Below are 21,282 nucleotides of genomic sequence, written 5' to 3'. Positions count from 1 at the left end.
ACAAACAACGTTTGGCCACTCCTGATCTATACGTATCCTAATTGTCATACGATTTTTAAATTAGGTTAATGATCTTCAATGGGACAAAACAATTATATTTTCTTCCTTCTTTTTTATACCAGATCGTCGGTAACATACATGAATAACTTCAGTTACTTTCAGTGCATAGATTCCTAATGCAGATGTCTACTGTAATAGTCCAGTAACCTATACAGGCATCAAAGGGAATGAGATTCATGTTCTTTATGCATCTTCGTTCCAGCTTATTTTTAAAAATAAGAACACTAAGATTCAACAGGAAACAGCAGAAATTATGATTACGGAATCAAACTGTTCTTTGCTCAAACTTGCAATGGCCCTGCTAAAATAAAGTACTTAATTTGTAATATGTAAATAAAAGCAGGCTCAGGAATGTATTGATTTGGGAATGACTAGCATGTAGCATGAAGAAAAGAGGATGAGAGAGAGAAGCTGTGGGAATAGATTTTTAAAACTCTGTTTTAGCTCCCTGTTTATGTAGTTTGGTCATAATATGTTTTAAGATTGTACTTTCACATGCACTAAACCTCACTGCATGGCAATGGGCTAGAAGGCCACTGATCGTTCCCTTGGACTCCAGCCTTGATGGAAACTATCAAGTTGCTTTTGGAATTCTGCTGCTCTTGAAAGATATTGCTGTTTTCCCTCATCAGTCTGCAGTTGCCAACGTAATCACTTAATGTTATGCTACAGTAGGTGACAACCTGGTGTGAATGTGTAATAGAGCTGGTTGATTTTCACAAAAAGAACTGCCTCAAAGTACATTTATTTTTGGCCTGAAATCAACTTTTTTGTTTCTCCTTAAAGGATTGCGAATATAGAGTCCCTACATGTGGTATGTTGGTATGCTCTATATGGAAAGCAGAAACTCTCTCTAAAAGCAGTCTTTGTTGGGACCACATGCATGCTTGCTAATGGATTTAAACATTCAGACTTGAGGATATTAGCACTGTGGCCTTGACCCCACCCAGTTTCTGTTAATCTACTGTGATAAAGAACCTCAAAGTTTGAGTCTTCTGTATTTACCTTGAGGAGCTTTTTACCTGTTTTGTTTAGTGTACAACTCGTTCTGAGTAGTACCTGCAGTCCTGGTTAGTTCCACACCAGCTGTTAGGCCCTGATGGCATTGTAATAGTCAGGATTCGAATATGTGCCTCTTGGAAGACAGCTTGTCTCTGTACATCTTGGTCAAGTGTCTTTGACAGGGACCTTCCCTACCTTCCCTGGGTCTGCTCTATTTGTATGCACTTATGTGCAAATCAAGGAAAGGCTGAGAACCAGTTGAAGGCTTTTCTATTGTAATTGGCCTTACATATTCAGTTTCTCATGTCCCCAGTCCAAGCACCTGATTGACCCAAACTCTATTTTGAAGTTCCTAAGGCAGAAGTGCAGAGCAGCTTTGAGATGCCAATATGACTGAAGGCTGGCTTCAGAAGCCTTGAGTAATCTACATTCCTCTCCACCTCAAACCCCTAACTTCAGACTCTCCAGATTTGAGTAATAGGAGACACCATGGATCTATCTGGTCATTTACTGATTGAGAGGGATACAGGGTCATTTTAGGCTGTCTATACTACGCAGCTTTTAGCAACAGGACTGTGTCGCAATAGCCATGCCGCTAAAATCGCGCAGTGTAGCTGCTGTTCACTGGCTCTCCTGCCGATAAAATACTTCTACCCCAATGAGTGGCATTTACGTTGTCGGCAGGAGAGTGCTCCTGCCAACAACGCTCTGTTTGCACTGGCACTTGTCATGGCAAAACTTTCGTTTTCTAGGGTTTGGGTTTTTTTAGCACTTCTGAAAGACAAAAGTTTTGTTGTTCAATTGCCATTGTAGACATAGCCTTAGTGACTACTGATGCTCTGTTTAGAGTAGCAGCCATGTTAGTCTGTATCCGCAAAAAGAACAGGAGTACTTGTGGCACCTTAGAGACGAACAAATTTATTTGAGCATAAGCTTTCATGCTTAGACAGACCCCAACCTGAAGCAAATACTCACCAGCAACCGCACAATAAAAACACTAACCCAGAAACCTATCCTTGCAACAAAGCCCGTTGCCAACTGTGTCCACATATCTATTCAGGGGACACCATCATAGGGCCTAATCTCATCAGCCACACTATCAGAGGCTCGTTCACCTGCACATCTACCAATGTGATATATGCCATCATGTGCCAGCAATGCCCCTCTGCCATGTACATTGGCCAAACCGGAAAGTCTCTACGTAAAAGAATAAATGGACACAAATCAGACGTCAAGAATTATAACATTCAAAAACCAAATGGAGAAGTCTTCAGTCTCTTTGGTCACTCGATTACAGACCTAAAAGTCGCAATATTACAACAAAAAAATTTCAAAAACAGACTCCAAGGAGAGAGTGCTGAATTGGAATTAATTTGCAAACTGGACACCATTAAATTAGGCTTGAATAAAGACTGGGAGTGGATGTGTCATTCCACAAAATAAAACGATTTCCCCATGTTTATTTTTCCCCCCTACTGTTCCTCACACGTTCTTGTCAACTGCTGGAAATGACCCATCTTGATTATCACTACAAAAGGGTTTTGTTTTTGTTTTTTTGTTTTTCCTCTCTCCTGCTGGTAATAGCTCACCTAAACTGATCATTCTCGTTATAGTGTGTATGGTAATACCCATTGTTTCATGTTCTCTGTGTATTTAAAATCTTCCTACTATATTTTCCACTGAATGCATCTGATGAAGTGGGCTGTAGCCCACGAAAGCTTATGCTCCGATAAATTTGTTAGTCTCTAAGGTGCCACAACTACTCCCGTTCTTGATGCTCTGTTTAGTAACTCTTCTCCCCCTGCCAGCAGCAGCAATTCTTGGCAGATTCTGCTCTCTCCTATTACACCTATTTTTCTGATTCTTCCTCTTTGTTGAATCTCAGTGGAGCTTGCACTGTCTCTTGGGGTTCATCTGCTTGTAAGATCAGAGACCTGGATTCAGGGTTTGGATTCCTCACTATCCCAGATGGTGCAAAGATGCCCTTTCCAGGGCTCTTTGATCTATAAGGCTTTGCAGAGGATCTTCTTATAAGAGACGGAAGAACATATCTGCTGGTAGAGGGGTAGGCAATGTAGCGGCTCAGGTTCTAGAACAGTGGTTCTCAAACTTTTTTTTCTGCAGAACACTTGAAAATTGCCAAGGGTCTTGGCGGACCACTTTAATGATCTTTCCAAATGTTGTTTGTATGGTTAGCTAACTATTGTAAAGCACTTTGGATAAAAGCGCTATATAAAAAATACATAATAATTGTTTTTTGTTCTATAGATAAAAGTACACAACTCATTTTAATATCATTAGTCTTACCTTTCTAATGCAATGGATGTGCCTTCTCTACCCTGCCATGGCAGCCCCCAAGCTGGAGCTGGGAAGGAAAAGGGTCTCTCTTCCCCCCACCGCAGCAGCTCCGAGTTGGGGCTGGGAAGGAGGGCTGTCTTTCCTGGGCAGCCACAGCCCTGGAGCTGGGGAAAGTCATCTCTTTCTCTGGCTGCCGCAGTCCTGCATGTCCCAAATTCCCCCCACCGCCTCTTCTCACCCCAGTGCCCCCTCCCCCTATTCCCCCCAAGGCCACCATCTCACCTTACATGTGCGTCTCCTCCTCCAGGGTCCAGGCACCTAATTAGTGGAGCCCCGCCTGTGCTGCTCCACTAATTAGGTGGGTGGCCCTTCATTCTCTTTTGTGCGGCCACCCAGGCGCACACCTTAGAGGAAACTATCCACGGACCACAGTTTGAGAAACTCTGTTCTAGAAATTTCCTCTGTGCTGTAGAAGTATTCAGAACCATTGTCTTTGTCATACCTCTTCAACCCATTAGTTTTTTTGGCCATTGTGTCAGGCTTTTGAGGGTTCTCTGCTACCAAGTCTGCAACTGACATTGGCTTCATCTTCTAGGATGTTGTAGCTTCAATAGATTGGTAGCTTCTGTATTGACTCTGAGATCCTGTCCCAGAGTGGTTAAACCACATGGTTCCACCCTTGAGAGAGGTGAAGAAAACCAGGCCTGTCACCTGAGGGCAGTGATTAAAGTGGTGTGAGGCGGGGGGTGTCACAGACCCAGCAGATTTATTCTTTTAAAATCAAGCTGGTTGCTGAAAAACACACTTTAAGAACTATCTTACCAAAGCTGCTGCTCCCCTCACTTTTTTTCAGACCACTTTATGCATTGCCTGAGGAATGCTCTGAAGAAGGACAAAAAGGGGGACTAAAACTCAGATCACCATGTAACTGTGACAGAAGGACTGAGATTTCCCTTCCAACTAGAATACATGCAAATTAGGTGTCTCCCTGGGTAGGGGTTTCAAAGAGCACCAGGGGCCTACTTCAGAAAAGGGTGGGGAAATTACTAGTAGGTAAGTAAATTATACTTTTGACCCTTATGGGCACATGATACTCTATGATCCATTACAGCTGGGAAGTAGGCAGCAGTAAAACAAATCTCCACAAGTGGAAGGGAAACTTAGAAATCAAGAAAGCTGAATCAAAAGGAAAAACTGCTTTTATTTCAGTGTCAGGGAGTTATTTTGTTTTTTAATTCTTCCTTCCTCCCTCTACCATATGAAGGGGTTTTAATTAAGGCAGATTGAGAGAGGGAAGACAGAATCTCATTTTTAAGAGCTTCTTCAGACTAAACATCTATTTTAATTCAGTGTATTCTTATTATATCACGAAAGTCCGGGGTAGCAATATGGCAAAACTATCTGAATGAAGCACTGTGCTGTTTTCCTATCTAATGACCACCTCCCTGATTGAGTGAGCCTTCACAGAAGGAGGGATCTTTTATGAACAGTTTTTAAGCCTGGCAAACTCCTGACTATATCTAGCTGGAAACAGTGGATATGGATGCTCTTCATGCCCCTTTAGTCAGCAGTCTAATCATAAATTTAATTTTCTTCAAGTAGTTTTTTCATAAACAATTTGAATGTCTGAACCATATTTAAAGTGTGCAACTGATTGTCCTAGTTGTGCAAGGGCTTAGAATACATAGCTTTCACTTGAACCAATTTAACTTTTGGGGCAGAAAACTGTCCTGAAGGCCTGAGAATCACCTGAGCTGGAAAAAAAAAATTACACAGGATTACAGTTGGATAAGCCCCTCTAAATTTACTAAATCTCCTGGCCTGTCTAATTGCTAACAGGAAAAAACACTTGCACAGAAAGTAAGGGGAACTCCTGTCTATCTTTAAAATAAGAGATTAACTGAAACAACATATCATTCTGTTTGTCTCCTGTGGGTGTCTCTGCACTTAAGGAATTGGAAAGGTGCTGTAAGAAGGGCTAGATGTAGACAAAATATGTTACAAAGCTCCTAACACTTAGATTCAGATGTTCAGGAAACCTGTCCCAGGACCTCTTGGCTCTGCAGCAGGAATCCAGGAAACTCTTGAGCCCCAGCTTGAACTGGTTTTAGGGCTTCCATGCCGCATGATGGGGCGGCTCCAAAGCTGTACAGACCGTGTAAGTCTGGTATCACCAGCAGCGCACCAAGTAAAACTCACTTTCATGAGACAGCTTGAGTTCAGTGAATTGGCATTTTCCAGTGAAACTCTCATCTGGAAATTTCCAGCCAGCTCTACTAACCACCTCAGCAATGACAGAGCAACCCCCAATGTACTGGGCTACCCTGCCTGATAAACTGATTCTTTTGCTGCTGCCCCCATCTATGACCTGCCCCTTGAAGAGATAGTGGAATGCTACTATTAATCATGCATATATCAGTAAATAAAAACAGGAGATGATGGAGAGGATAGGGAGAGGGAAGAGGGAACCCCATGCTTGGGGGGAGTGGGGCAGGGGAACCCTGGGTTTGTCATGGGAGCCCCCATTTTGGCAAAATGGCTGAGCAAGCCTGGCTGCAGGGGACAGGGATGGCTGGCTGGGGAGGGCACCCTGCGTGGACTGCAATAGAGGGAGGAGGCTCCTACAACGGACAGTGGAGATGGAAGGGGGACAGGTCAGTGCCTGGGGGAGCAGGGTCCCCTGATCCTCCCACTGCAAAACAGCACAGCCACATCCCATTGCCAGCAACTGAGATGGAGAGGATAGCTCGTTGCACTGGGGATTGTCCCCGATACTTTCCACTGCAAAATAGCAACCCCCCCTCCCCTGCCACCAGCTGAGGAAGGGAGGAGGAAACCCTCCAGCTTTTCCTCTGCTGCTCCCCTGACCCCAGCTCTCCATCCATCCCCCCCCTCCCCCCAAATCCCTGTCTTCCAGACCCTTACCCTATGCTCTCCACACAGGCTCTGTCAGGCAGGGCAAGTGGATAGGGCTGTGTGCCCTGAGGCTGTGCTCCAGGGTCCAGAGGGGAGTGGAAAAATGTGGTTTGGGTGGGGCAATATGCCACGCCCCCCCCCATATCTCCACCCTTGCTTTAGCAGGGAGGACTCCACTGCTGTGTTTTCTCATCAAATATTGTTTTGCTGTAGATTCCAGTTTTCAAATCTGGGAGGGACACCAGGGTGGGGGTGGAAGGAGGAGTTAAAAATGACAATGGAAAGAGCTTCTGCCTGGAAGATAGGAGGCTCCGCTATGGCCTGCCCTCCCCCCTCTTTTCATTTGTGGAGACAAGACACTAGGGAGTTAGAGAAGCAATTGGCTCTCAGAACAGCTCATAATGTAATGTCATCAAGTGGAAGCTAGAGAGGTTATTTTAAAAAAACAAAAACAAATAAAAAAAACCACACCACCAAAAAGCCTCCATACTTGTAAAAGGAAGAGGAATAACCCAGTTTTAATGAATCAGAGATTACCAGTAACTATTGTCGATCCAAATAATTGCTCATAGACATCCCTCCCCCCAAACTCCCCCTCTTTTAAGTCACAGCCAAACTCTTTATATTGTCATGTTCAAACTATCAGATCTGTGAGGGAAATATATGTGGTTCTCCAACAGATGCTGCTTTTTTGAGGGATGGAGGGATCAGTTCTGCAGATAGATGTATGCACGTCAAACAAATTTAGCTTTATACTGGCAATTATACTGAGTTACATTTACTGGTAAGTAACCTTTGTAAACAATTCATCGTGAATGTTACATAACAATTTAGCGGCATACACTTAGCCCTGGTCTACACTTCGGGGTTAGGTTGAATTTAGTCACGTTCGGTCGATTTTAAAATGGATGCATCCACACAACCAACCCCGTTCCGTTGACTTAAAGGGCTCTTAAAATTGACTTCTGTACTTCTCCCTGGTGAAGGGAGTAGCGCGAAAATCAACTTGTTGGGTCGAATTTGGAGTAGTGCAGACGCAAATTGACTGTATTGGCCTCCGGGAGCTACCCCAGAGTGCTCCATTGTGACTGCTCTGGACAGCACTTTGAACTCCAATGCACTAGCCAGGTACACAGGAAAAGCCCTGGGTACTTTATTTCCTGTTTGGTCAGCGTGACGCTCCATCATCTCAGGCATTGGCACCCTGACAGCAGGATTGTCTGGCTATGTAGACTCCCTCCTTAGGCCCTATGCTACCAGCACTCCCAGCTATCTTCGAGACACCACTGACTTCCTGAGGAAACTACAGTCCATCAGTGATCTTCCTGAAAACACCATCCTGGCGACTATGGATGCAGAAGCCCTCTACACCAACATTCCACACAAAGATGGACTACAAGCCGTCAGGAACAGTATCCCAGATAATGTCACGGCAAACCTGGTGGCTGAAGTTTGTGACTTTGTCCTCACCCATAAGTATTTCACGTTTGGAGACAATGTATACCTTCAAATCAGTGGCACTGCTGTGGGTACCCGTATGGCCTCACAGTATGCCAACATTTTCATGGCGGACTAAGAACAACGCTCCCTCAGCTCTCGTCCCCTAATGCCCCTACTCACGCTAGTTTGATGACATCTTCATCATCTGGACCCATGGAAAAGAAGCCCTTGAGGAATTCCACCATGATGTCAACAATTTCCATCCCACCATCAACCTCAGCCTGGACCAGTCCACACAAGAGATCCACTTTCTGGACACTACAGTGCTAATAAGCTATGGTCACATAACACCACCCTATACCGGAAGCCTACTGACCACTATGCCTACCAACATGCCTCCAGCTTTCATCCAGACCACACCACATGATCCATTGTCTACAGCCAAGCCCTACGAAACAACCGCATTTGCTCCAACCCCTCAGACAGAGACAACCACCTACAAGATCTCTGTCAAGCGTTCTTACAACTACAGTACCCACCTGCTGAAATGAAGAAACAGATTGACAGAGCCAGAAGAGTACCCAGAAGTCACCTACTACAGGACAGGCCCAACAAAGAAAATAACAGAATGCCACTAGCCATCACCTTCAGCCCTCAACTAAAACCTCTCCAATGCATCATCAAGGATCTACAACCTATCCTGAAGGATGACCCATCACTCTCACAGATCTTGGGAGACAGGCCAGTCCCTGTGTACAGAGAGCCTCCCAACCTGAAGCAAATACTCACCAGCAACCCCACATCACACAACAGAACCACTAACCCACAAACCTATCCTTGCAACAAAACTTGTTGCCAACTGTGTCCACATATCTATTCAGGGGACACCATCATAGGGCCTAATCACATCAGCCACCCTATCAGAGGCTCGTTCACCTGCACATCTACCAATGTGATATATGCCATCATGTGCCAGCAATGCTCCTCTGCCATGTACATTGGTCAAACTGGACAGTCTCTATGTAAAAGAATAAATGGACACAAATCAGACGTCAAGAAGTATAACATTCAAAGACCAATCGGAGAACACGTCAGTCTCTTTGGTCACTCGATTACAGACCTAAAAGTGGCAATTCTTCAACAAAAAAACTTCAAAAACAGACTCCAAGGAGAGACTGCTGAATTGGAATTAGTTTGCAAACTGGATACAGTTAACTTAGGCTTGAATAGAGACTGGGAGTGGATGGGTCATTACAGAAAGTAAAACTATTTCCCCATGGTTATTCCCTCCCCCCCACCCCCCACTGTTCCTCAGACGTTCTTGTCAACTGCTGGAAATGGCCCACCTTGATTATCACTACAAAAGGTTTCTTCCCCCCACCCCCACCCCCGCTCTCCTGCTGGTAATAGCTCACCTTAAGTGATCACTCTTGTTACAGTGTGTATGGTAACACCCATTGTTTCATGTTCTCTATGTATATAAATCTTCCCACTCTATTTTCCACTGAGTGCATCTGCAGCTGTAGCTCACAAAGCTTATGCTCAAATAAATGTGTTAGTCTCTAAGGTGCCACAAGTACTCCTTTTCTTTCAGCAGCACAGGTGAGCATCCAGTCCCCCCTGCCCTAGAATCGTAGAGCATAGAATGTTTCTACACTCCCCCTATCATCTCCATCCCTGAGGTTATTGCAGATTAGAAGGCGAAAAAAAGCACTCGTGATGACATGTTTTCCGAGCTCATGTGGTCCTCCCGCACAGATAGGGCACAGCTTAATGCATGGAGGCATTCAGTGGTAGAGGCCAGGGAAGAATTAAGTGAGCGCGAAGAGCAGAGGCAGGACGCAATGCTGAGGCTAAAGGGAGAGCAAACGGACATGATGAAGTGTCTGTTGGAGCTGCAGGAAAGCCAACAAGAGCACAGACCCCCGCTGCATCCATTGTTTTACTGCCTGCCCTCCTCCCCATGTTCCATAGCCGCCTCACTCAGACGCCCAAGAATACGGGGCGGAAAGGCTCCGGGCACCCAGCCACTCCACTCCACAGGATGGTCCAAGCAACAGAAGGTTGTCATTCAAACAGTTTGATTTTTAGTGTGGCTACAATAAGTAATGTGGCCTTGTCCTTCCCTCTTCCCCCACCCCACCTGGGCTACCTTGTCCGTTATCTTTTTTTTTTTTTTTTTGATTAATAAAGAGAGAATGCATGGGTTTCAAAACAATAGTTACTTTATTTCGAAGGGGAGAGAGTGGCTTACAGGGAATTAAAATCAACAAAGGCAGCGGGTTTGCATCAAGGAGAAGCACACACAGCTGTCACACCAAAGCCTTGCCAGTCATGAAACTGGTTTTCAAAGCCTCTCTGATGCGCAGTGCCTTGCTGTGCTCTTCTAATCGCCCTGGTGTCTGGCTGCTCAAAATCGGACGCCAGGCGATTTGCCTCAACCTCCCACCCCTCCATAAACGTCTCCCCCTTACTCTCACAGACATTATGGAGCATACAGCAAGCAGCAATAACAATGGGAATGTTGGTTGCACTGAGGTCTGACCTAGTCACCAAACAGCGCCAGCAAGCTTTTAAAACGTCCAAAGGCACATTCAACCACCATTCTGCTCTTGCTCAGCCTATAGTTGAACTGCTCCTTACTACCGTCCAGGCTTCGTGAGCCATGGGAGCAAGGGGTAGGCTGGGGTAGGTGCGACCGCACGGTGCTAGTGGCTGGGAGAGCACCCTGAGGCAGAAGCCTCCAGCCCGCATGATATTCCAAGCAGGACTGAATCTCCATGAGTCAAAACTTAAAGAAAAGAATGATCTAGAGTCTCTGGCTCCCATTCAGTGCTCTAAGAGGAAGATAGCCATGTCTGTCCAGGCGCCCCTGGTCGACCTCACTGAGGTCTGCCAGGAGCACCCAGGAGACGTACGACAGCTGTTAGTAGCAATGCAGTATCACGTCTGCCAGCAGCACTCAAAGATGTACAATGACAGTGAGCTGAGCGAGCTCCGTTCTTGCCGTGGTATGGCGTCTGCACAGGTAACCCAGGAAAAAAGGCGTGAAACGATTGTCTGCCATTGTTTTCACGAAGGGAGGGAGGCCTGCTGACATGTACCCAAAACCACCCGCAACAATGTTTTTGCCCCATCAGGCATTGGGAGCTTAACCCAGTATTCCAATGGGCAGCGGAGACTGCGGGAACTGTGGGATAGCTACTTACAGTGCACCTGTCTGTAAGTCAATGCTAGCCACGGTAGTGAGGACGCACTCCGCCAACTTAATGCGCTTAGTGTGGACATACACAATCGACTATATAAAATCAGTTTCTAAAAATCGACTTCTATAAAATCAACCTAATTTCGTAGTGTAGACATACCCGTAGACGGATCCACTCTGGAATCATACCTTCTAGGCTTTTGAGTCTCCTTGTTAATAAGAATTGAGGATGGGGGCATGCACTTTTTACCTTATATTAGTCTTGAAATATTTGCTAGTCTGAGGTTCCTGTTCAGTTGCATATTTACAGAGAACTCTCCTTCTATGCTATGCTCCCCTGGAAGCCTGGCACTGGGAGGCCTGTCAATTTATAGTAAATATTCCAGTATACCATGTATGAGTGTGAGGTGTTTTTTTTGTTTTTTTTTACATTGGCAACAACTCCTATCTCATTACTTGATAAGCACACTTAAATATTTAAACAAAAAATATATTCTCAAAGTGAACTGGTACAAATAAAATCATTGTTGCTGTTGCCAAAGCATTTAAAGTTACCTATCCATAGATCCCTACCAAATTCATGGTCCATTTTGGTCAATTTCACGGACATAGGATTTAAAAAATAGTAAATTTCCTGATTTCAGCTATTTAAATCCGATCGCTGTGTTGTAATTATCGGGGTCCTGATCCAAAAAGAAGTTGTGGGATGGTTGAAGGGGAGGAGGGTGTTACTGCAGGGTAGGTTGCAGTACTGCTACCCTTACTTTTGTGTTGCCTTCAGAGCTGGGCAGCCAGGAGCCCAGCTCTGAAGGCAGAGCTGCCACCACCAGCAGCAGCACAGAAGTAAGGATGGCATGGTATGGTATTGCCACCCTTACTTCTCTGCTGCTGCCTGCAAAGCAGGGCCCTCAGTCAGCAGCTGCCACTCTCCGGCCGCCCAGCTCTGAAGGCAGCAGCACAGAAGTAAGGGTGGCATGGTATGGTATTGCCAGCCTTAGTTCTGCGCTGCTCTTGGCGGATGCTGCCTTGAAAGCTGGGTGCCCAGGCAACAGCTGCTGCTCTCCAGCCACGCAGCTCTGAAAGCAGCTCAGAAGTAAGGGTGGCAATACCACGATTCCTTCTAAAATAACCTTGCAACTCCCCTGCAATTCCCTTTTGGGTCAAGACCCCCAATTTGAGAAAATCTGATCTCCCCTCTGAAATTGGTATAGTACATAGTAAAAGTGCACAAAAGAGTAGTTTTCACGGGGGGGGGACCAGATTTCATGGTCCGTGACATGTTTTTCGTGGCTGTGAATTTGGTAGGGCCCTACGTATCCATAAAGCTTTTTTTTATGCAGTCCATACAACAAAATATTTTTGAATCATCGTGGCTAGAAAGAGGCAGTTTAGCGATTTGTCATGGCATATTGTCCATGCCATAACTATCTTAAAGGTGACGTTGATTAGTTCCACTTAGTCACATTACATATTTTATAAGTTTGAACAGAAGTGATCGAATGAAATCTTTGTTAAACCTTGCTTGAATGTACTTCCCGCTAATAAAAACAAAAAGGTCATGGAAGTATTCAGCATAAAAGTGAAAGTTTAAATTCTCCATGGTATCATCTTGCGTTACTGATTTGCTGAAGACTTACCAGCCACTACTTACAGCAGTCAGGAAGGTGCTAGCTGACTCTTGGAAATACTGCTTTCCCCTCCATAAAGTTAAACATAACTTCTGTGCTTACTACTCCTCAAGATCTTTAGGCAGATATTGCTCATTCTGGGGGCTTGACTCAGTTTTCATTTTAGCTTGGCTGCTCACTTTTAAGGTGAGATGAATTATTTTTATCCTCTTGATAAGCCATGACAAGAACAGTTTTTATAAAAAGTGTTAAGGATGTGCTTTCAAAATAAGGTCAGGACTGTTATTCATACATAGTACAGTAGTACTTAAGGAGACTAGTTGGGATTGGCTCCCAGTGTGCTAGGCACTGTATAAACATTCATATAATCCCTGTTCCAAGGAGCTTACAATTTAGGTTATTTGGGTTGCATTTTAAAGGCTTACCTAAACTTTGGGTGTTATATCTTGGATTTGCCTTTGTAAATTTTAAGAACTGTATTCAAAAATGTATTAGGTTGCTTGGATAAGATCAGAATATTGACCATTGTTATGGAGTGAGTGTTTATCTTGATTTTTATGTAATATCTAAAGTTTAATGGTTGAGATGCTACAGCAGGTTTGATAGTGATTTAATACATCAGTTTTAGGTGTTGGGTTTACCAAAGTCCGAAAATATTTGAGTGTTTATTATACAGATCAGGTTGAGATTGTGAGAGAATTGGCAAGGTTTAAAGTATTTGATACATTACGCAGAAGGTGGAGAGAACCATAATAGAAGAGCATCTAGTCTCCCATAAGGGTTCTTGCTTCTGGTTATATTAGAGAGCACTAAAATAAGGAAGCTCATTGTGGTTTTTCAGTACTTATTAGTTGGATTTGTATGTGCTAGTTAAAGTTGGGCAGTATAAATGATGAGACTGAGTGACTTCAATAAAAGCAAAAGGATCTTATATTTTGCAACATGAACAGTAGAATACTGAAACTGTTCTGAATAGGTTTAACTTACGTCTGCTATTTGAATAGGTTCCAGACATGGCGGGCTACCCTCACATCCGTTACATTTCATCGGGATTGGATGGAACATCATTCAGAGGCCCTTTCAGGGGCAATTTTGAGGTTTGTAATAGAATAAACATAGATATATGCCAAAATGTGTTGAGGGAATGAGGGGAGGGTACGCTGCAGGATTAGCCCTGCATATGGATGTAAAATAAATAAATGTATAGAAAATGCCCTTAATTTTTAGAATGACTTTTGGCTGTTATCACAGACTAGGAGCAGAATGGATACTAAAAGTGAGTGAATTGTAACTGAAAAAAGTTAGTCAATAAAAGGTGCCTTTTTCCTGGACAAGGTGGCATTAGGTGGCTATTAACTGACACTACATCTAGCTGTTACGATAAATAGGATGTCATACATTCCAAGACAGTGGTGAAAGGTACTGGTGCCTCTAAACAACTGAGATCCACCTCATCAGAATGAAACTTGGCAACTTTGACAGTGCTGTCCTCAATTTATCATGTAGTACAGGAACTGAAGCTGTAAATATGGTATCAGATGCAGAGAGTTAATGAACTAGTCCACTGGGGAGGAAAAAAAAAAAACCTTCAGTGAGAGCTCATGGTTCTAATAAATTTGTATTGCTGGAGAATAAGAAATCAGTCACTGTATATCTGTTGTCTCTTTCAAGCCTTAATGACTGTTAGAAAGCAAATATATTTGAATAGCATTTTAATTATATTTTCCTCACTAGACACACAAGTATTTATGAACATACCAACCAGTCATTTCTAGATTATAAAAACAGTTGCCAGTTTTTAGGCGTAAAACAATATTTTCCTATCTCTTAAAGCGACAAAAAGTGCTGTGTATCTTTATTCAGAAAGCCCCAACTTTTCCTGCACATCATAGATTTAATTGTAATCCTGCCATTCTCAGGTAAATTGTCTGAGAGTGAATAAGTGGGAGAACTAATGGTGTTGACTGATATATCATTCTGTGGATAGAATAAAACTAACAACTGTTTAGCTACTGATATGTCATAGTTCTTACCATGGTTATCCCTTGACTTCAGGAGTTGATTCACTTGGAAGAGCGACTAGGCAATGTTAATCGTGGAGCCTCCCAGGGAACTATTGAAAGGTGCACGTATCCACACAAATACAAAAAGGTGAGGATTTCTCTACATTTGTATGTTTACTTTTGCAGATATACTAAATATTACCACTTGCAGTGTTATTAAAGGGCACTTGTCTTCTATATGCTCCTAACCTAAAGTTTTGTAAGAAAATTTTATCTCAAAGTTACTGCTATTTTGAGAATGACACCCAGACTTTTTACCTTCGTTATGGACTTTTCTCCATCCCAGTTTTTGGTTAATGTCTGAATGAGGAGCAAGTACAATTTAATTGAATTTAATTTTTCTTTCTTGTTTTAAGATTAATTCCAAATTCCTCAGAATACAAAAAAAAAACCAAAAAACTAAAGATATGGGTGAAGCTTCATTTTTTTTTTTAAAGAAAAAAGTTAGTCCAGTTAATGAAAAGGCAACTTATAAACATGTCCATACATCTGGGCAAAAGTTATTTGTTTGCATTTAGAGCAAGGAATGACCCATATATTATTGTAGATATGTAGGAAATTAAGAAACAGTGCCCTGCTGGGCTATGTGGAACACTATAACACAAATGTAAAGGATGAAAGCCCATAGGTTTAGAGAAAAGGAGGACTTGTGGAACCTTAGATACTAACACATTTATTTGAGCATAAGCTTTCGTGAGCTACAGCTCAATTCATCGGATGCATTCAGTGGAAAATATAGTGGGGAGATTTATATACCCAGAGAACATGAAACAATGGGTGTTATCATACACACTGTAACGAGAGTGATCACTCAAGGTGAGCTATTACCAGCAAGGGTGGGGGGGCGGAACCTTTTGTAGCGATAATCAAGGTGGGCCATTTCCAGCAGTTGACAAGAACGTCTGAGGAACAGCGGGCAGGGGAGAGGAATAAACATGGGGAAATAGTATTACTTTGTGTAATGACCCATCCACTCCCAGTCTTCATTCAAGCCTAAGTTAATTTTATCCAGTTTGCAAACTAATTCCAATTCAGCACTCTCTCCTTGGAGTCTGTTTTTGAAGGTTTTTTGTTGAAGAATTGCCACTTTTAGGTCTGTAGTCGAGTGACCAAAGAGATTGAAGTGTTCTCCGACTGGGTTTTGAATGTTATACTTCTTGACGTCTGATTTGTGTCCATTGATTCTTTTACGTAGAGATTGTCCAGTTTGGCCAACGTACATGGCAGAGTGGCATTGCTGGCACATGATGGCATATATCACATTGGTAGATGTGCAGGTGAACGAGCCTCTGATAGGGTGGCTGATGTGATTAGGTCCTGTGATGGTGTCCCCTGAATAGATATGTGGACACAGTTGGCAACAAGCTTTGTTGCAAGGACAGGTTTGTGGGTTAGTGGTTCTGTTGTGTGGTGTGGGGTTGCTGGTGAGTATTTGCTTCAGGTTGGGGGGCTGTCTGTGTAAGCAAGGACTGGCCTCTCTCCCACAATCTGTGAGAGTGATGGGTCATCCTTCAGGATAGGTTGTAGATCCTTGATGATGCGTTGGAGAGGTTTTAGTTGGGGGCTGAAGGTGATGGCTAGTAGCATTCTGTTATTTTCTTTGTTGGGCCTGTCCTGTAGTAGGTGACTTCTGGGTACTCTTCTGGCTCTGTCAGTCTGTTTCTTCACTTCAGCAGGTGGGTACTGTAGTTGTAAGAACGCTTGATAGAGATCTTGTAGGTGTTTGTCTCTGTCTGAGGGGTTGGAGCAAATGTGGTTGTATCATAGGGCTTGGCTGTGGACACTGGATCATGTGGTGTGGTCTGGATGAAAGCTGGAGGCATGTCGGTAGGCATAGTGGTCAGTAGGTTTCCGGTATAGGGTGGTGTTTATGTGACCATAGCTTATTAGCACCATAGTGTCCAGGAAGTGGATCTCTTATGTGGACTGGTCCAGGCTGAGGTTGATGGTGGGATGGAAATTGTTGACATCATGGTGGAATTCCTCAAGGGCTTCTTTTCCATGGGTCCAGATGATCATGTCATCAATGTAGCGCAAGTAGAGTAGGGGCATTAGGGGACGAGAGCTGAGGAACCGTTGTTCTAAGTCAGCTATGAAAATGTTGGCATACCGTGGGGCCATGTGGGTACCCATAGCAGTGTCGCTAATTTGAAGATCTACATTGTCCCCAAATGTGAAATAGTTATGGGTGAGGACAAAGTCACAAAGTTCAGCCACCAGGTTTGCCGTGACATTATCGGGGATACTGTTCCTGACGGCTTGTAGTCCATCTTTGTGTGGAATGTTGGTGTAGAGGGCTTTCTATATCCATAGTCGCCAGGATGGTGTTTTCAGGAAGATCACTGATGGATTGTAGTTTCCTCAGGAAGTCAGTGGTGTCTCGAAGATAGCTGGGAGTGCTGGTAGCATAGGGCCTGAGGAGGGAATCTACGTAGCCAGACAGTCCTGCTGTCAGGGTGCCAATGCCTGAGATGATGGGACATCCAGGATTCCCAGGTTTATGGATCTTGGGTAGTAGATAGAATACCCCTGTTTGGGGTTCCAGGGGTGTGTCTGTGCGGATTTGTTCTTGTGCTTTTTCAGGGAGTTTCTCGAGCAAATGCTGTAGTTTTTCTTTTGGTAACTCTCAGTGGGATCAGAGGGTAATGGCTTATAGAAAGTGGTGTTGGAGAGCTGCCTAGCAGCCTCTTGTTCATATTCCGACCTATTCATGATGACAACAGCACCTCCTTTGTCAGCTTTTTTGATTATGATGTTAAAGTTGTTTCTGAGGCTGTGGATGGCATTGTGTTCTGCACGGCTGAGGTTATGGAGCAAGTGATGCTGCTTTTCCACAATTTCAGCCCGTGCACGTCGGCGGAAGCACTCTATGTAGAAGTCCAGTCTGTTGTTTTGACCTTCAGGAGGAGTCCACCCAGAATCCTTCTTTTTGTAGTGTTGGTAGGAAGGTCTCTGTGGGTTAGTATGTTGTTCAGAGGTGTGTTGGAAATATTCCTTGAGTCGGAGACATCAAAAATAGGATTCCAGGTCACCACAGAACTGTATCATGTTCGTGGGGGTGGAGGGGCAAAAGGAGAGGCCCCGAGATAGGACAGATTCTTCTGGGCTAAGAGTGTAGTTGGACAGATTAACAATATTGCTGGGTGGCCCCTTGTGGCATGTAGTAGTTTAGATAGTTTAGCATCCTTTTTCTTTTGTAGAGAAGCAAAGTGTGTGTTGTAAATGGCTTGTCTAGTTTTTGTAAAGTCCAGCCGCGAGGAAGTTTGTGTGGACGGTTGGTTTTTTATGAGAGTATCCAGTTTTGAGAGCTCATTCTTAATCTTTCCCTGTTTGCTGTAGAGGATGTTGATCAGGTGATTCCGCAGTTTCTTTGAGAGCGTGTGCCACAATCTGTCAGCATAGTCTGTGTGGTATGTAGATTGTAATGGATTTTTTACCTTCAGTCCTTTTGGTAGGATGTCCATCTGTTTGCATTTGGAAAGGAAGATGATGTCTGTCTGTATCTGTACAAGTTTATTCGTGAAGTTGACAGATTTCCACTCCATACGGCTAAATTCAGTGCCTTGCATAATGACAGGTTTCAGAGTAGCAGCCGTGTTAGTCTGTATCCGCAAAAAGAAATGCCTTTTAGTCCAATTGCAGCCCTTGGCTATATGAGCTAAAATTCTGAAAGAAAAGTAGATGGATTTGTAGTCAAATTCATACTCTTTAAATCTTCCAGTATTCTATTTAGATCAATTAGACCTGAAGTATTCGGCAGGAGCCCCTGACCTATGCAGCATCCTCTCTCCCAGTTCTCTCCTCCCTCTGCATCTCCTGTCCAGTTTCACCAGTACAGCATTCCTTTTATTTTTATCTTCAATTAATTTTACTCTGCTTCTAAATTTTAAAGTATACTGCAAAGTTCTGTACTGACAAAGTAACTCGGTTGTAGCGGGGGAAAGGTTTAGGCAGCTGGGTAGTGGATATTTTAGACTTTTTGTATCCAGGAAGGTGTTTGAGGCAAAGGGGGACAGGTAGGTAGGACGGGTAGTCACAAGTCGGTTGAGATCTTTTGTTACTATAGAGGGGCTGCATCTTCTCTTTAATGCCTCCTCTTGGGCAAAGACAGAGAAGTGACAATTTTGTTCCCCATCCCACTGACCCTTGATAGCATCTAACTGCCCCACTGTACCATTTCAGAGTATCTATCACTACCTCCAACAACAGTGAATAATCACATAGCTGATCATTTCAGCAATGATATCAAGCAATGAAATAATTAATGGTGACATTTTAAATTGTCATTGGTCTTCATTGCTCACACTGTGGAGAATAATAGATGTATTTCATCTTAAGAGTTGTAACAAATTGTTTACAGACTTGGGCAGACATCATTGTTCTTCTTTGAGTGCTTGCTCATGTCATTTCCATTCTGGGGTGTGTGTGTGCCGTGTACGTGGTTGCCAGAAATTTTCTCTTAATGGTACCCGTTAGGCTGACTCTGGTGACCCCTGGAGGCCCGTGCTCATGCACTGGTATATAGGGCAGCGCCGACCCTGCACCCTCTCAGTTCCTTCTTACCGCCTGTGACAGTTGTCAGAACAGCCTTCCTTTCCTTTGTGAAAATGCTTGCCTAGTGTTTAATCGAACTGTATTCTTGTAAAAAATTATATTCAGTAGTTACTTAGTTATGCTTAGTTTTTTAGTAGTTGGATAGTCCCCTTTAGGGACGTTGCTCCGGGGTCGGGGCATGCCCGAACTGTGGCAAACCTATGCCAGTAAGTGATCCCCACTCCAGCTGCTTGAGGTGCCTTGGGGAAGTGCATGTTAAAGAATGGCACAAGATTTGTTGTGGGTTTAAACCAAGGACATAGGAGGACAGGGACATCAGGCTCAAAGCCCTACTTATGGAAGCAGCACTCAGGTTGGCCTCCGAGCCGAGCAGATCAATGCACAATGCCCTGCCGGCACCAGGTCGAGAGAGGGTGCTCCCCAGTGCCCAAGGGAGGCGCAAGTTACTACCTATGTCAGGCCACTCTCCCTCCCCACAAAGACAGATAGCAGCAACACTTAGCCCTGTCTGGGACCCTCCCCTGACCTTGAACTCCTCACCCACCTTCAGGTTTTTATGCTTGAGTCACCCAGAATGGAATCAACATGAGCAATCACTCAAAGAAGAAGAAAAGGTTACTCACCTTTCATAGCTGTTGTTCTTTGAAATGTGTTGCTCATGTCCATTCCATGACCTGCCCTCCATGCCCGCTGTCAGAGTTGACGGCAAGAAGGAACTGAGAGGGCGCAGGGCTGGCGGCGCCCTATATATCGGTGCACAGGCCTTCTGGGATTGCCAGAGCTGGCCCTATGGGTACCACAAAAGGAAAATATCCAGCAACCGTGCATATGGCACACGTACACCCTGGAATGGAATGGGCATGAGCAGCACATCTCGAAGAACAACAGTTACAAGAGGTGAGTAACCACTTTTTTCCATTACTCTGTTCTCACTTTGAAGGCTTCCATAACTCTAAGGAATACACTTCTTTTAAAAAGGAAAGCTTTGATTCTGGAGTAGTTATGTGGAAACTTAAAAATAATCCACAAGTATGAGGCAATTTAGGCCATTGAAGACTACATTATATACAAGACCCTGTCAGTAATATGGGTGGTGGTCTTTAATAGGTAAAGGTTTAAGGTACCAGACTTTACATGAGAATAATTCAACCATCGGTATGAGTTTTGTTTGAAATGTTTGTTCATGCATGAAATGAAGATATTCATATGCTTAGAGACAAAAAAATCTTAACTTCATAGTCCCAAATATCTTTTAAACTAACATTTCAGTCTTTATTAATTCTTTATGCTCTTATATCTATACTAATTTTTAACTGTTTAAACGTTTGATATCTAGTCTTTAGAAGCAAGCAAGTTGAAGATTTACTTTTTAAAATGTAACATATAATTTGTCAATCAGATGTTTTCCTAGAAATGAAATGTTGAATATGCATAAAAAGAGATTCTACTCAGTTTGTCAATAATGTCATCTCTACTAATAAGGTAACAACTGATTGGTTCTCACAGAGGAAACTGCACTGCAAACAAGATGGGGAGGAAGGAACAGAGGAAGACACAGAGGAAAAGTGTACCATCTGTTTGTCTATATTAGAGGAAGGTGAAGATGTCAGGTAAATAAACACTACTAGTACCTAATAATCAAAATCTAGTGCCGGAACACCTTTGGATATAGCACCCAGGAAGCAAAAAGTTTACTTTTAAATTTTGCAGCATAAAATACTCCTGAGGGGATTCTGCGCCAAAAAATTGTGTACAATATTTTAAAGTTCTGCACATTTTATTAGTCAGTAAATGTGGTTCCAGCATAGCAGCGGGGAGCAAAGGCCACTGGCTGCATTGAGGTGGGAGATCACCCTAAAGCCCTTATCTCCCTGTTACAGGGACAGCAGTGAGGCTGCACCCGACCCTGATACAGTGCAAGGGCTGGGCCTGCCCCTCTGCACCAGATGTGGGTGGGCAGGCTCAGCCCAGCAGGATCCAAGTGTGGGGTGAGAGGTTTCTGTGTTGGGCAATCTGGTTGTGGGTGGCTTTACAAAAAATCTGGATACAAAGGGGCTTATTGGGGGGCTTGGGGTGCAGCGGCAATGGGACTCTGCTGGGGATCCAGGTGAAGGTG

General features: G+C 43.8%; 1 protein-coding gene across 6 annotated transcripts in view; it reads left to right on the top strand.

Annotated features, from left to right (window-relative positions):
* The window catches only part of RNF111 (ring finger protein 111), a 91,659-nt gene that overhangs the window by 66,932 nt on the left and 3,445 nt on the right, over nucleotides 1-21,282 (top strand). For 2 of the 6 annotated variants that reach the window (XM_073303734.1, XM_073303731.1), the window contains 3 exons: nucleotides 13,554-13,646; nucleotides 14,605-14,700; nucleotides 20,673-20,776. In XM_073303734.1, the coding sequence (XP_073159835.1) occupies nucleotides 13,554-13,646; nucleotides 14,605-14,700; nucleotides 20,673-20,776 (293 nt within the window). Of the gene's footprint in view, nucleotides 1-13,553; nucleotides 13,647-14,604; nucleotides 14,701-20,648; nucleotides 20,777-21,046; nucleotides 21,239-21,282 lie in introns of those variants that run through there. The other 4 variants (XM_073303733.1, XM_073303729.1, XM_073303730.1 and 1 more) reach the window with 3 other exon arrangements.

Source organism: Lepidochelys kempii, chromosome 10, assembly GCF_965140265.1.
Source record: "Lepidochelys kempii isolate rLepKem1 chromosome 10, rLepKem1.hap2, whole genome shotgun sequence".
Lineage (NCBI taxonomy): Eukaryota > Metazoa > Chordata > Testudines > Cheloniidae > Lepidochelys > Lepidochelys kempii.
The sequence above is the reverse complement of the archived record's forward strand: the minus strand, read 5'-3'. Positions and strand labels throughout refer to the sequence as shown.